Source organism: Salmo trutta, chromosome 5 (assembly GCF_901001165.1).
Source record: "Salmo trutta chromosome 5, fSalTru1.1, whole genome shotgun sequence".
Taxonomy (NCBI): domain Eukaryota; kingdom Metazoa; phylum Chordata; class Actinopteri; order Salmoniformes; family Salmonidae; genus Salmo; species Salmo trutta.
In genome coordinates, this window is record NC_042961.1 from 14,880,152 (window position 1) to 14,895,369 (window position 15,218).

General features: G+C 43.9%; 1 protein-coding gene across 2 annotated transcripts; it reads left to right on the forward strand.

The window, feature by feature from the left end:
- The first annotated feature begins 584 nt into the window (after positions 1-584).
- On the forward strand, positions 585-14,921 carry edrf1 (erythroid differentiation regulatory factor 1). Of its 2 annotated transcripts, none has more exons than XM_029752657.1 (25): positions 585-1,994; positions 2,187-2,395; positions 2,506-2,572; positions 2,679-2,804; positions 2,971-3,095; positions 4,081-4,225; positions 4,339-4,434; positions 4,568-4,689; positions 4,835-4,946; positions 6,822-6,969; positions 7,105-7,216; positions 7,377-7,488; positions 7,701-7,982; positions 8,151-8,222; positions 8,629-8,764; positions 8,996-9,187; positions 9,369-9,569; positions 9,995-10,243; positions 10,450-10,676; positions 10,963-11,121; positions 11,995-12,144; positions 12,298-12,451; positions 12,562-12,677; positions 13,468-13,637; positions 14,305-14,921. In XM_029752657.1, the coding sequence occupies exons 1-25, from the start codon at positions 1,884-1,886 to the stop codon at positions 14,465-14,467; spliced, it is 3,756 nt and encodes a 1,251-aa protein (XP_029608517.1). In that variant the 5' UTR covers positions 585-1,883; the 3' UTR covers positions 14,468-14,921. The 2 variants fall into 2 exon arrangements, with proteins under 2 accessions (XP_029608517.1, XP_029608519.1); XM_029752659.1 differs by having other exon boundaries at positions 10,025-10,243.
- Positions 14,922-15,218: the final 297 nt, after the last annotated feature.

A 15,218-nucleotide genomic window follows, 5' to 3' on the forward strand; every position in this document is an offset into this window, starting at 1 on the left:
TAACCAATTACCTTCAGAAGTCACATGATTTCAGTAATATATATATATATACATACATACATACATACATACATACATACATACACACACACACATACACCTGTTCTGAATGGCCCCAGAGTCTTCTCTCCACCTTGACAGTACCATTAATTACCATAGCTATAAAGGCCACAAAGTCCACCTTCTGATCCTGCTGGTGAAAGGCAACCCCTGCAGCCTGCAGTGTAGGCCTATCCACCACCATGGACTCTTCTGGTGCACCATTCAAACCCTCAACTCTTTTCACAGCTGCTGCATATGAAATGCTCTGTGCAACCCTGACTTTGGCCACCTCATTCTCTTTCACCCTTGTGGGGCATTCGAAAGACGTGGCTGCATGGTTCCCACCGTAATTGCAACATGTCACATATGCATCACTTTTATAACACAACTTGGACATCTCGGCTTCTCCCTTCTACAAACACTTGATACATGACCAAAATCTTTACAATGATCACACTGCATTGGTCTTGCAATAAATGCTCTGACTCTATAGTTAATATACCGTAACTGCACTTGAGTGGGGAGACTCCATATGATGACATGTCTGTTGTTCTCCTTTATCTTTTCTCCGAGACAGTGTACAACATCTACCGCGATGTTCAGGGTAGCAGAGGGATATGGAACAAACTTCCCAATAATGTCAATCACAATCTATTTGATATTCTCACCATCAGTTTCAAGTAGCCCGTTCAGTCTCAGCAGTCTGGTTCAGCACTGGCTGTGCGCAGCTCCTCGTTTTCTTTTGCCAGCATCAACTTTATTTTTCAACAGTTTCACATCATTAGTGATATCCTTAATGCCTGCTGCATTAAACTCTGTAGTTTTGGAAACGTTTGCAATCGAAAGGGTATTTTTTTAAATAAATCCTCTCATCAAAGCCATTCAGCCGAATAGCTTGTTCGTCAAATGTAACGTTATTGTTTAAACCTTGGATTGCCTTGAAGATGGCTTCATTTGCTGGGGTGGTTGAGTCTGCCCGGCGTCACTTTCTCGTAGTCTCTTCAGGTTGGGGGGTTCGAATTGGTTATTTGGACACCTGTACCGAAGAATTCTGCAACCTCGGTACCGTTACTTCTGGGGGTGTCAAAATCGTCCATATAGTTGACAGTACTCACCTCGGTTACGACAGCTCCCCCTACACTGTTAGCTTCTATCTCAGCTAATGTTACCAACGTTAACTAGCTAACGCTGATTTATTGCTAGCTTCTATTGGCTGAACTTAAGTATAACAAAGTGTAAAACAGATGTTCGATGAACCACTAAACTAATTGAAAGAAGAAAAAAATACAGTAAGAAACGCAACTTTAACTCTGTGTTCGTCGTCAAACTCAAATTAGAGCTTAAATTCAATTTAAAGTTTAGGAGCTCTAATGCAACCACTCACTCCGCCATCTTGTCCCACCCCTCACTTCTTTTTATTGTTAGAGCGGCGGCTAGAATATCTGGTCAATATAATGGATAATCTGTGTCTTTACGCAAACGTGTGTTCTGTCAACAGCAGCGAACAGAATAACGCAGCAAGTGGTGTTGATACAGTCTGGATGACTGCAGAACGGAGATAGTGTTAGCCATCTTGCCAATTTTATCGTTTGGCTCAGATGAACCAATATGTCGCTTGCTGTGTAAAGCTATAACGTTAGGCAGCTAGCTAGGTAGCTAATCAGCTGGTGGTAGATTAGCAACTACAGTGGCTAGCTAGCCAGCACTTGCAATTCATTTAGGTTGTCACTGTGTTTTTGTTGTTGACATTTTCAGGAAGCTAGTTAGTTAGCTAAGGACGGCTACCCCCTAGGCAGCATTCGTTTTTGTGACAAGTAGCTAGCTTGAATTGCAGACAGAAAATGAGTTCAGCACCAGGGAACCGAGAGGATGGCGTCCCTCCAGACCGTGGAAGTGAAGACGTAACGTTAGATGACAGTGGGGGTGATATTGCCAGTACTACTGGCAGACAGGTAAGCTGTACAGTAGCTAGCTAGCTTTTGAACTGCAGTTATGTCTATGCATGTTATATCTGTAGCTAGCTAGCTGTACATACATGGGATATTTTGCATCTAACTTCACAATAATCTAGCTATCTACTCGTTATATTGAATCAAGTTGTTTGAGTTTACCATCAATGCTACCATTGTTTACGTGTATCAAAGGAGTTGGAGATGTGCCTTGGCAACAACGAAATAAAGAGCCGTGCGGTGGTAAAGTACTCTGCTGCCCCTCCACCCACCACCTATGCACTACTACAGGAGAAGACAGACCTGAAGCTGCCTCCTGCCAACTGGCTCCGGGAGAGTCCCCAACTTGGGCCTGCAGGGTCCACTGTACTAGGGTCCAGCAGCAAGAGCAAGCCTTTCTCCAGGTGAAGTGCTGGTTATTCAGTCCTCAAAACAAGATGTGGTATCTGGTGGTATGCATCATCACTGAATTGTTGCAAGGTGCTCATGTACTTGTATGTTCTTCTATCTACAGTTTTGGGATGGCCTATGACTTCATTGATTCTATTGGGGATGATGTTGATGTGGTGTCAGACTCTGAGGTAGGTCTATCTAAGAATTTGTTTTGCTACTGTGTTATGTATTTGACATGTTTGGTAATCAAAATGGTTTGTTGACCCTAACGGTCTCATTCTCTTTTCTCCTCAGAACATCAAGAAGCTGTTGAAGATCCCCTACAGTAAGTCCCATGTCAGTATGGCCGTCCACCGCGTGGGAAGGACTCTCCTCCTTGATGAACTGGACATTCAGGAGCTCTTCATGAGGTCCTCTCAGGTACAATTAGACAGCCAGTGGAGAATAAGCCTGTTTTAATATCACTGTGGAAGCGAGAAAGCCTGAAAATGTCTGATTGACAATGGTTGTAGAAATACATTTGATTGTGTTTTTCTTTGATTGTAGCCAGTATAGTAGTAGGATCTATATTTATGCTCTGTCACAGACAGGCGATTGGACATGGCTGAAGGAGTTTTACCAGAGACTAATAGATCAAAAGTGGCAGAGAAAAAAGAAGAGCAAGGAACACTGGTACCAAAAAGCAATCCTGTCCAAGTTCCTCTACTACAGGTGAGTTATTTGAGGTTGGACCTAGGGCCACAGTGACCGCATTATCAACACACCGGCAGTCATGAGTCATGACCGCAGTCAAATTCCCTCTGACCGTTGGTCATGGTAATCTCATCCAAAACTGCGCAAATTAATGGCGCTGATGGGTAGCCTACCCTATTTGCTAACGGTCCTCAATAATGGCCTGGTACTCAGCACTCTATAGTCCCTCTCTAATCACTCTCTAAACACTTCATGATTGAATCTAAATAATCTATGTGATGAGGAATGGGTGATGGGAGTTAGAGCTCCCGTTCCAAAATGGACACGGGAAAGCCCTGGACCCAATATGGATAAATACATTTTTAAAACCCATTCCGAATGGACATAAGGACAACCAGACCCATCATCGTATGGAGCCGGTCGGGTCCACACTCGGTCCAATCCAAGTGAGGGAAGCAGCAGAAAAGCCAATTGTTTTGCTACTTTATTAAGTGTCATTTTAATTCCATCTTCCATTGACTAGATATCTCCTAACTTGCTTGCCACACAAATCAGCAATATAGTCGTATCATGCTACCCAAATGTTTTGATTTCTAAGACATTCTGAGGTTTGTAGGCCTATCACAACAAAAGTTAATAATTAACTTTAAATTAAGTGTAGCCTATTGGACCTGTCTCAAATGGTCACTTTTACGCTCAGCACAGTAGCCGCTCCATTCGACTTATTAAAATGTAGGCCTAGATGTTCCAAAGGCGCACATCAGCAGCTTTTATGTGTGGAAGCCCGGAGATGCTAAACGTGTTTATGTTAATTAAGTCAATTACCGTGAGACAAACAGTCCTTTGCATGACAGTTACCGGCTGACAACATTTCATGACCGCCACAGCCGTAGTTGGATTACTAGCCTACTTGTTAATGTGAACAAAAGACTTGCAATAGAAACAAGAACCTTATTTTAGCCAGAGTAAATCCTAATGGTTAACTCCTCCATGTATTCTCCAGTATTAATGGGGATGGAGCCGCAGAGCCTGTCCCTGACTCAGACAACCCTGATGAGGGGTGTGGGGCGGAGGAGTTTGGTCCCTCCTGGCCCGCTACCTTCACTAGCACCGCTTCAGACTCCGAGGAGTCTGCAGCACACAAAGAGGTAGGTCTCCCTTTATGGAAATGAGCAGGAATCGCAGTACCTTAAGTCTGTGTGTTGTTGTGCTATTGTTGAGTTTGTGTCTTCCTTGGTGACTGTATGTCCATTCTTTACAGGAAGGGGTTCCCATGGATAGCAAGTATGCATTGGGACAAGTGGCTTCCAAAGAGCAGAACCTTACCACACTGTTCAATGAGGGGGAGAACAGTCAGGTAGGCTACTGCTAAGAAACTTCATCAACAGCATGATTAAAGATGTGCATTTTCTGTCTTATCTTTAGTTGCCATTAGTTTAATCTATTCAATTAAAGAATCCATTCAACTTTTCCCTCAACTTATTTTACAGGGTTTGAGGAATGACTTTGTGAGGAACATCTTGTGGACATTTGAGGACATCCACATGCTGGTGGGGTCCAACATGCCTATCTTTGGAGGAGGGCGCTACCCAGCTGTCAGCCTGCGGCTCAGGTCAGAATTACGTAAAGCAGGGAACATTACGTAAAGCCCTAGAAACATCATTCATGGCAGTCAATATAAAACATTTTAATTGGTTTACTACTGTTCCACAGCAATGTTCTCCTGCAAAATACCTAGAAGGTTCCTTCTTTTTCAGGGATAACAACAAGCCAATCAACATTCTCACAGGTATTGACTACTGGCTGGACAATCTGATGTGCAATGTTCCAGAGCTCGTCATGTGCTTTCATGTCAATGGCATCGTCCAGGTAAATAAGCCCTGTCTTTAATGCCCAAATGTGTCATTTTTAACCCTATATACAGTATCAGTCAAACATTTGGAGATACCTACTGATTCCAGGGTTTTTCTTTATTTTTACTTTTTAATACATTGTAGAATAAATTGAAGACATCAACACTATGAAATAACACACATGGAATCATGTAGTAACCAAAAAAGTGTTAAACAAATCCAAATGTATTTGAGATTCTTCAAAGTAGCCACCCTTTGCCTTGATGACAGCTTTGCACACTCTTGGCATTCTCTCAATCAGCTTCACCTGGAATGCTTTTCCAACAGTCTTGAATGAGTTCCCACATATGCTGAGCACTTGTTGGCTGCTTTTCCTTCACTCTGCAGTCCAACTCATCCCAAACTATCTCATTTGGGTTGAGGTCAGGTGATTGTGGATGCCAGGTCATCTGATGCAGCACTCTATCACTCTCCTTCTTGGTCAAATAGCCCTTACACAGCCTGGAGGTGTGTTTTGGGTCATTGTCCTGTTGAAAAACAAATGATAGTCCCACTAAGTGCAAACCAGATGGGATGGCGTATCACTGCAGAATGCTGTGGTAGCCATGCTGGTTAAGTGTGCCTTGAATTCTAAATGAATCACAGACAGTGTCACCAGCAAAGCACCATCACACCTCCTCCTCCATTCTTCATGGTGGGAACCACACATGCAGAGATCATCCATTCACCTACTCTGCGTCTCACAAAGACATGGCGGTTGGAAACAAAAATATCACATTTGGACTCATCAGACCAAAGGACAGATTTCCACTGGTCTAATGTCCATTGCTCGTGTTTCTTGGCCCAAGCAAGTCTCTTATTATTAATATTATTTTTGGTGTCGTTTAGTAGTGGTTTCTTTGCATAAATTTGACCGTGAAGGCCTGATTCACACAGTCTCCTCTGAACAGTTGATGTTGAGATGCTTCAGAGTTCAAGTAACAGACACATTTATTTGGGCTGCTATCTGAGGTGCAGATAACTCTAATGAACTTATCCTCTGCAGCACAGGTAACTCAGGGTCTTCCTTTCCTGTGGCAGTCCTCATGAGAGCCAGTTTCATCATAGCGTTTGATGGTTTTTGCAACTGTACTTGAAACTTTCAAATTTCTTGATATTTTCCGGGTTGACCGACCTTCATGTCTTAAAGTAATGATAGACTGTCATTTCTCTTTGCTCATTTGAGCTGATCTTGCCATAATATGGACTTGGTCTTTTACCAAATAGGGCTATCTTCTGTATACCACACCTACCTTGTCACCACACAACTGATTGGCTCAAACGCATTAAGGAGGAAAGAAATTCCACAAATGAACTTTTATCAAGGCACACTTGTTAATTGAAATGTGTCACAATTAGTTGAAGTGACTACCTCATAAAGCTGTTTGAGAGAATGCCAAGAGTGTGCAAAGCTGTCATCAAGGCGAATGGCGGCTACTTTGAAGAATCTAAAAAAAAATATTTTTTGATGTACATTTTTTTTGGTTACTATATGATTCCATATGTGTTATTTCATAGTTTTGATGTGTTCACTATTATTCTACAATGTAGAAAATAGTAAAACTAAAGAAAACCCCTGGAAATAGTAGGTGTGTCCTAACTTTTGACTGGTACTGTACATATTCACAATTTAACACTGGGCGGCAGGTAGCCTAGCGGTTAAGAGCGTTGAGCCAGTAAACAAAGGTCGCTGGTTCAAATCCGCGAGCCGACTTGGTGAAAAATCTGTCGGTGCCCTTGAGCAAGGAACTTAACCTGTATTGCTCCTGTTAGTCATTCTGGATAAGAGTCTGCTAAATGATTAAAATGTAAACACTGTTATAACGTTAGCGCTGATTTGTTCTTTGGTCAGAAATATGAGATGATCAAAACGGAAGACATCCCTGATCTGGAGAACTCCACCTTCTCAACCAGGGTTGTGAAAGACATCGCTCAGAACATTCTGTCCTTCCTCAAGTCTAACTGCACCAAAGAGGGCCATACCTACTGGCTCTTCAAAGGTGGGAAATAACACATCACACTTGCTAACTCCTGTAGGACTTACAAAATAAACGTGATAATTACCTGGTAATTAAACAGTATTATGTGGCAGTAGCCCTACTTAATCTTACTCTCCTGTTTCTGTGCTTCCTCAGCTAGTGGAAGTGACATCGTAAAGCTGTATGACCTCACCACTCTCTGTGAGGAAGCAGCAGAGGAGAAATGCCAGAACCCATTCACTCTGCCAGTGGCTGTGCTCCTTTACAAGTAGGTACCTGCAACCTGGAACAGTATCTACACATTCCTGAAACCAGTACACAAAACATAGGGTTATCAGTCAGTGCAGTAATTGCAAATACACTAAGTCCAACAGGTGGCACCAGACTATACATTCTGTTTTGTAGAATGTGCATTGTTGTTCTTGCAGAGTGGCTAGCAACATGATGCTGAAGAAGAGCCAGAACAGGAAGCACTATGGAACAATCAGAACGTTGCTCCTCAACTGTGTGAAGCTCCTGGACCAGGACAGGCACCCACAGGTAATGGACTGGACTCGTCCTCTTACTTACTCCACAAGACCAAAGGCCTTTGATTGTTTCTAAAATGTTTGTGCAAATCGTTGATATCGAAAGACGAGAAATTTGCAGAAAAATAAATGACACGTTTGTTGAACAACCCGTCTAGCCTGTTCCTTCTCTGTTGTTGGCCTGTTCCCTCTCTAACCGTCCTCTCCCTTTTCTGATTGGTTCAGATCATAGCATCGGCCCACTACATGCTGGCAGAGCTGTTCCAGTTGGACGAGTCTCCAGAGGAGGGAGCTGGGGGGGAGTCGCTGCGGGCCGGGGGCTCAGAGGACAGCTACAGTGACGAGGATGATGAGGAGGATCCAGAAGACCTACCAGAGGACAGTGATGAGAACGGCTCCTTTAGTACCACGTTGGACTCACAGGATGATAGCAAAGCTGTAGCTATTATCAAATCAGTGGGGGAGCTGTCTGTTCCAGAGAAGTACAAGTCCACTCACCAGATCAGGGTGAGTGTCACACGTTTATCGCTAGCTACGCTGTTTGGGTGACATTATGGATATGTTGACATATCTTGACCTAATTAGAAACTAGCCACTACACAGAGTGAGTCTTAGAACATTTAAGAACATCTATCTAGACAATGAAGTAATATTCCCCCCCCCCCCCCGCTGCAGCCCATCTACGCATTTCCCGTTTCTCAAGACAAGGAGGAAAGATGTCGGCATGTCCTCAGCTATGTCTTAAAGGTGAGCCTCTACTGCAGTGTAGTGATAGTTATGTGAATGTACTTTTAATACGTCTATCTGCTTATTTCAAGACATGGCATATGAGGGTGCGGTGAGATAGCCAATGGGTTGGACCATACTTTTCTCGTCAATCATCATCAACAACTAAAAATACCCTTGAAATCAACTGATCCTCCATTGTTAAGACTGTGGAAGAATCAAAGGCATTATTAGTTAAATATTGAAAAGGTATGGGCGACGGAGAGAAACAGAATAGCGCAATTTGAAGCCATTTGGCATAGTCTTCCAAGCACTGGAGATGGATGCGGTGGGAACATGTGGGTCTGGGCAGTTGTGACGTCGTTGATGTTTGTGTGCGTCTGTATATGTTTTATATATTGTTTGAATGTTTGGATGTGATTGGCAGGGCCTAAAAGCAGTGGACGGCAGCATTAAGAAGGAGAGTGACCTCCCAGCTGCTGACCCAAACACCCCCATCCCCCTGAAGTACGAGGATGGGAGTAAGGCCGTGGAGAAAGGGATCGCACTCCTCCTGGACAGAGGTTGGCCATCACTGACCCCATCAAGAAGCATAGATATACTACAATATTGATAATGAAGGATGTTGTACCATAATTAGCAGGTTCCTCGTTATATGTGAAGAGCCCCTAATAAATACCTCAATTTCTCTGCCCCTATATTGCTTTCCCTATCACTCTCTCTCTCTGCCCCTATATCTCTTTCCCTATCTATCTTTCTTCCCCTCTCTCTGCCCCTATATCTCTTGGGTACAGCTGGTCCCTTCCAGGAGGACCGGAAGCATCCGACCCGGTCAGGGATGATCCCAGGGTCCTGGCAGCACCGTATGAAGCTGCAGCTCTTCTTCAAGGCGTCCAAGGCCTACTACGTACTGTCAGACGCTGCCACTAACCTGCTCAAGTACGGCCGGGCCCTGCGCTACATCAAACTGGCCCTGCAGTGCCACGGTCAGTGTCTCCTCTCTGGTTCAGTTAGGCATTCTGGGAAATGTAGTTAACTGTGATCAGATTGGCTGTCTGAGATTGAACTGATGGATAATGAGGGACCTGTTGAAATAGGGTTGAACCTTCCTTGCTATCTCCCTTCCTTCATCCATCTCTCTCCCTCGCTCTCTCCCTCCCTCTGCAGATGCCTACTGTTCAGTGAGCAGTACCCTGCACTCGCGGGTGCTGCTGTTCCACAGCCAGTGTCTGTCTCTGTGTGGGGACATCCAGCTGATGCTTGCCCAGAATGCCAGTAACCGTGCTGCCTACCTGGAGGAGTACAGCTACCAGACCAAGGAGGACCAGGAGGTGCTGCACAGCCTGCACAGAGAGAGCAGCTGCCAGGGTGAGGAGACACTCACACCTTTCATCAATAAACACATAACATATCCCTTCACATTTGACACAAAAGGTTTCAGTATTCTGTAGATTTTCCATTTAATGTTGCAGGGTTCCCCAATTGGTGGCCCGCGGGTGGTTTTGAGTATTTTTCATTGTTGGACATAAGACTGGAAAAACACAAGTAAATCAGCTCCAAATTATTTTAATATAAGAAATCTGTTTCCAAGTATTCCCACGCACAATAGAGAGATGTGATTGTATACAAATGAAAGCAAGGTTTGAAGGCCCGCGGCTGAATCTAGTTGATAATCCCTGCTGTGGTGCTTTTCAGAAGCAAGAACCTGTAATAACAAATGCTAACATTACAATATTTAAAAGCTTGAACAATCCTATATATAAATGCAGTGCATCATTGTTGTTACAAATTAGATCAGTCTGGCCTGTGTGACTGTCCCCCAGCCTTTAACATGGCCAGTGACCTGGCCACGGACCCAGAGTACCAGCTGTTTGTGAGCAGTAAGTGTTACGAGGCGGCCTACGAGCTGCTGACCTCCGGGGTGGTGAAGGAACATGGCCCTGAACAGCTAGCCCAGGTACTGAAGAGACTGGGCAACATTCGCAACGAGATAGGAGTCTTCTACATGAACCAGGCTGCTGCCATGCAGACCGAGAAAGAAGGTAGGGAGTCTAGCCTATCAGTTATGGAGGATGATTTTGTGTAAATGGTTTATTTGTTGACTATTGATTTAATTTATTGATGCTGTAAGCAATATAAGAAATATTTCTGAAATACGATATCTTTCTTCAGGAAACAGACCTAAAATAAACAAATATGAACCTCTTCCTCACTCTAAACCCTTCCCCCCCACCCCCTTCCTTTTCAGTGAAGACGTCTGTATCTATAGCTGAACAGGAGATATGGAAGAAGAGTTTCTCGTGCTTTGAGAAAGGTATGAAGGACTTTGAGGCCATTGAGGACAGCACCAACACCTCCCTGCTGCTGTGCAACACAGGCAGGCTGATGAGGATCTGTGCCCAGGCCCACTGTGCTACATCTGCAGACCTGAGCAGAGGAGAGTTCTCCCCGGAGGAGTCTCTCTATTACAATAAGGTACCGCTACCACACTAATAGAAATATCATTATGTAATAGACATATCATGATTTCTATGACTACACCAACCCCGTATTGATTTCCACAATAAATAGAAAGGCATGAAGGCTAAACGATCTGCTTATCTTTGCCAGTCACTTTCCTGTCATATTGGCAACTGCTGCATAAATGCTCTGAAAGGTTTTTAAGTAGGGCAATTCAACGTAACATTACCACACTTTCAGTAAGAGTTGGTGCTAATGAAAATGGAGCAGGGACCTTTACACTTGCTCTCTCCCCCTCCAGGCTATAGACTACTACCTCAGGGCTATGCGTTCCCTGGCCACCAGAGGGAACCACCCTGCAGTGTGGGACTCAGTCAACTGGGAGCTGTCCACTACCTACTTCACACTGGCCACTCTGCTGCAGGACTACGCCCCTCTGTCCAGGAAGGCCCAGGAACAGGTAACACTTGGATAGATTCATAGTACTGTAAATTCCGGACTATAAGCCGCAACTTTTTTCCCAGGCTTTGAACCTCGCGGCTGAAACAATGACGCGTGTAATATATGGATTTTTCCCACTTTCCATATTTTTTTTCTCCAAAAAACACATTCCGTGACGTGCTCAGTTTTTTGGCGGCATGAAGCTTTCATTAGACCAATGAAATTGCCGAACGGGTTACGGTCAAACAACTTTTTGTTTACTGTTTAGATTAAATTGAGCGCTCTCAAACTTCCCATCATTCTGATTACGGTAGTCATTTTGTCACCCTCATCATGGCAAAGACACGGGGAAATGCATATGATGCAGCTTTCAAGTTGAAGGAGATTGATCTGGCTGTTGTAAAAGGACATAGAGCTGCTGCACGGGAGCTTGGTCTTAATGAGTCGATGATAAGACGTTGGAAACAGCAGCGTGAGGAATTGACTCAGTGCAAAAAGACAACTAAAGCTTACTGCAAATTATTTATTTTTTTGTTACAAGCCGTGTTTCGTTAAAGCCTATTTATTTTTGTTATAAGCCGTGTTTCGTTAAAGCCTGTGTAAAGTTCATTTGTTTCAATGTACCGGTAGGCACCTGCGGCTTATAGACATGTGCGGCTTATTTATGTTCAAAATAATATATTTTTTTTAATTCAGTGGGTGCGGCTTATATTCAGGTGCGCTTAATAGTCCGGAAATTACGGTAGGTGAATGAACAGAATGGGCAATGTCTATCAAGTTAACTAACCATACGGACTCTACATGCTGCCTTAGGTGAAATGGTTAGCGCCGGTGTGAAAATTGTAAGAGCACAGTAATCCATAACTAAGTTTTCATTGCTGTGGGTTGCCAGATTGAGCGGGAGGTGACAGAGGCCATGCTGAAGTCTCTGAAGTACTGTGACCTGCAGACCGAGTCGGCCCGCCAGCCCCTCTACCAGTACAGAGCTGCCACCATCCACCACCGCCTGGCCTCCATGTACCACAGCTGCTTCCGCAACCAGGTAAGGACCTGACCTAGGACAAACACTCTATCTAGAGCAAGATATCTACCAGTCGTCCTGTTTTAAACCATTTAAATGTTGTTGCATCTGTAGAAAAGCATTAAGGTGTTCAGTCTGTGTAGTACATTCTGGATGTTTCCTCCTCTGTGCCAGGTGGGGGATGAGCACCTGAGGAAGCAGCACAGGAGCCTGGCAGAGCTGCACTACAGCAAGGCTGTCCTCCTGTTCCTCAGCCTGAAGGACGCGCCCTGCGAGCTGCTCCGCACCCTTCTGGAGAGGGTGGCCTTCGCCGAGTTCACCATGGCAGGTCAGTCAGGCTCACTCACCCAGGCCAGGGCCAGGCACACTCCCAGCCTGGTCAGAACTGTCATAGTCTCCTAAAAGGTGGTGTCATTGAGTAACAATGTTTGTTTACAGGTCAGAGCAGCAGTGGGGCCAAGCTGAAGACCCTGACAGGAGCCCTGGATATACTGACAGACACTCGCCATGCCTTCCTGCTTATCCACAAAGAGCTGCTAGAGGACCACACAGAGGTACAGACACAAACAGAAATAGAACCTACTGCTTTTGCAAAGGAACTCCCCTTCTGTTTGACAGTCATCGGTTACATTTAACCACCAACTACTTCCACACCTCCTCCTACTTGTTGTACTATGCCGTACTATGTACTATCCAGGTTGCTAAACTAATAGTTTGCCTAATTTCAGTCTGTGACAAAATAAGCAAGTATAGTGTAGAGCAGGTATTCCCAACTGGGGTACGCACAATGCCGTCGGGGGTAGGCCAAATAAAAATGAGATTTAAATTTATTTTTTTTAAGAAGGAAAAAAAATACGTATTTCGTACATTGTTTTCTTTTTTTCCACAATTTCAAACAGTCCATTTATATTTTCCAATGGGGCTATACATTTGCGTTTTTTTTTCTCGCCTGAGTAGCCTCGTTTCACTGCCAAAAATAAAATGAAACAATCTAGAGTTCAGCGAAATAACTACACAATGTCAAATACAGGTAGCCTAGTCAAATAATTAACATGTTTGAAGGGGTACAGGACTATTAAAAAGTTTGGGAACCACCGGTGTAGAGAGTCATTGTACCATGTAAACTGCTCCATAACCAAAAATATTGTTGTTTCTGCTTTGAAGTCGTTTTTACGAAACTGAAAGTAAAATACGCAAAAACGCAACTTAAGAACGGGAAGCATAGAAATAGTGCACATAGAACATATCGGTCGCTTCTTAGACTTGCATTCAAGTAGAATGATAGATCTATCTCACATTTCTATGTGTACATTTCCACATTAATGTAATTTTTTTCTTTTGTAGACAGACTGCCCAGAGTTGACAAGACCCCTTGACAGTGGTGCAGATGGCACCACCTCCTCAGGGCTGAACACCATAGAAGTGATGAAGTTGATTGGCGTCTTTGAGCCCAGTTTCTCCTTCCTGCTGCTGCAGCTGGTCAAGCTGATGACGGCCATGAAGCGCAAACCAAGGTGAGGAAAGGACTGGTTGTACCGAGCCTGGTTAACCTTGTCCTGCAGGGGGCTAAACCATGAGATCCAGTAGAAACATAATACTGAAACTTCTGAAATCTTTTCATCTTAAGACTGGTCAGTCAGTAAGTAGTAGCTTGGTCTTTGTAGGACAGCTCAGAGCATCTGCTATTTTCTATCCATTTCTTCTTGGATGGATTGGTCACTGTTTTGGAGGAGGAGTAAAATGGACAGGGGAAGTCAGTGGGAAGATAAGAGATGCATAAAAGGTCATTGTGTAAGACTGGTCGTTATGTTGGCTTTCTAATAGCACTACTGGTTCACTGAATGCCCTCAATACACTGTACTACGGCCAGCAGATAACTTGAGTATCTAAAGAACCCTTAGCATTTTAACCCCAGTGTTTGTCCTGCCCTGCCACAGCTCTCCCAGTGACAGATGTCCCTCCACACAGAGCTGTTCCTCTAGCCCTCTATTTAACAAGTGTCAATCATTGTTATGCTTCTTTAGCAGAAAGCTTTGTCTCTGTAAGACGGTGCACAGTGGCGATAGGGGTCAGGGTATCAATCTCAGTACCCCTACACCATTAATAAGGAATGTTAATACATGTAAGCATAGCTTTGATTCAAATCAAGATCTCTTCAGAATGTTTATTTTTTTACAATAGCAATAAGGACGAGGAGCTCCTGAAGACCTATAAGAATGTTTACTCCAAGATACTGCGTGCTGAAAAGACTGCTCCACTCCTCAGCCGCATTGAGCTCTTCCTCGACCTCCTGCAACAGCTGATCCCAAAGACAGGAAGTGGTGACCTTGGGGCATCGTCATGACGACAACCAAAATAACACCCGTACCAAGGTGTTCACTGCTCTACACACCTACAATGTGAAAGCATCACCAGCTGTGCCTTACTTCCAGACTGCGCAATCCACAGTTTAGTCTCTGGTAGATAGTTTATTTTACAATTGCAGCATTTCAATTGGCCTAGTTTTGTAAAGAGGATTGGAAAATTACCTTTTAAAATGTATATTTTCTTTGTTCTCTCTAAATGCGAGATGCATGCGCATGACTCAAACTTTGGAGTACCGGTACCGGATTTGGTCTTATAAACCTGGATAAAATGTAAGAACATTTCAAACTGATAATGTGCAATAGCCTGCAGGCAATGTTGACTGCGAACAATCCATTCAAAGGATGATTTGTACTCGTTGCTATATGTTTGAATGTGTGTGCCTGCATGTTTGCCCTGACTTGAAATAAAGGTTTGAATGATATTTCTCATCACCTTGTCTTGATGCATGTTGGTCTTGACAGTGTATGAACACAACTACACAACACCAACCTTGGTGCCAAGCAGTTCAACCTATTTCTGTCTGGATCTTGGCTTGAGTCTGTAAGTGTGTCTGCAGGACTAAAGAGGTCACATGGTGGTGTAATGCCTCGTGTACCTACAATAATGTAATGCCCTGTCACTGAATTGGGTCAACCACACCCATTCTTTCTACAGCAAATGGCTCAACAAACTCAAATTGTGTCCCTGTGATGCTCTGTACCTCTAATCTGTCTGGGACTGTGACTGAC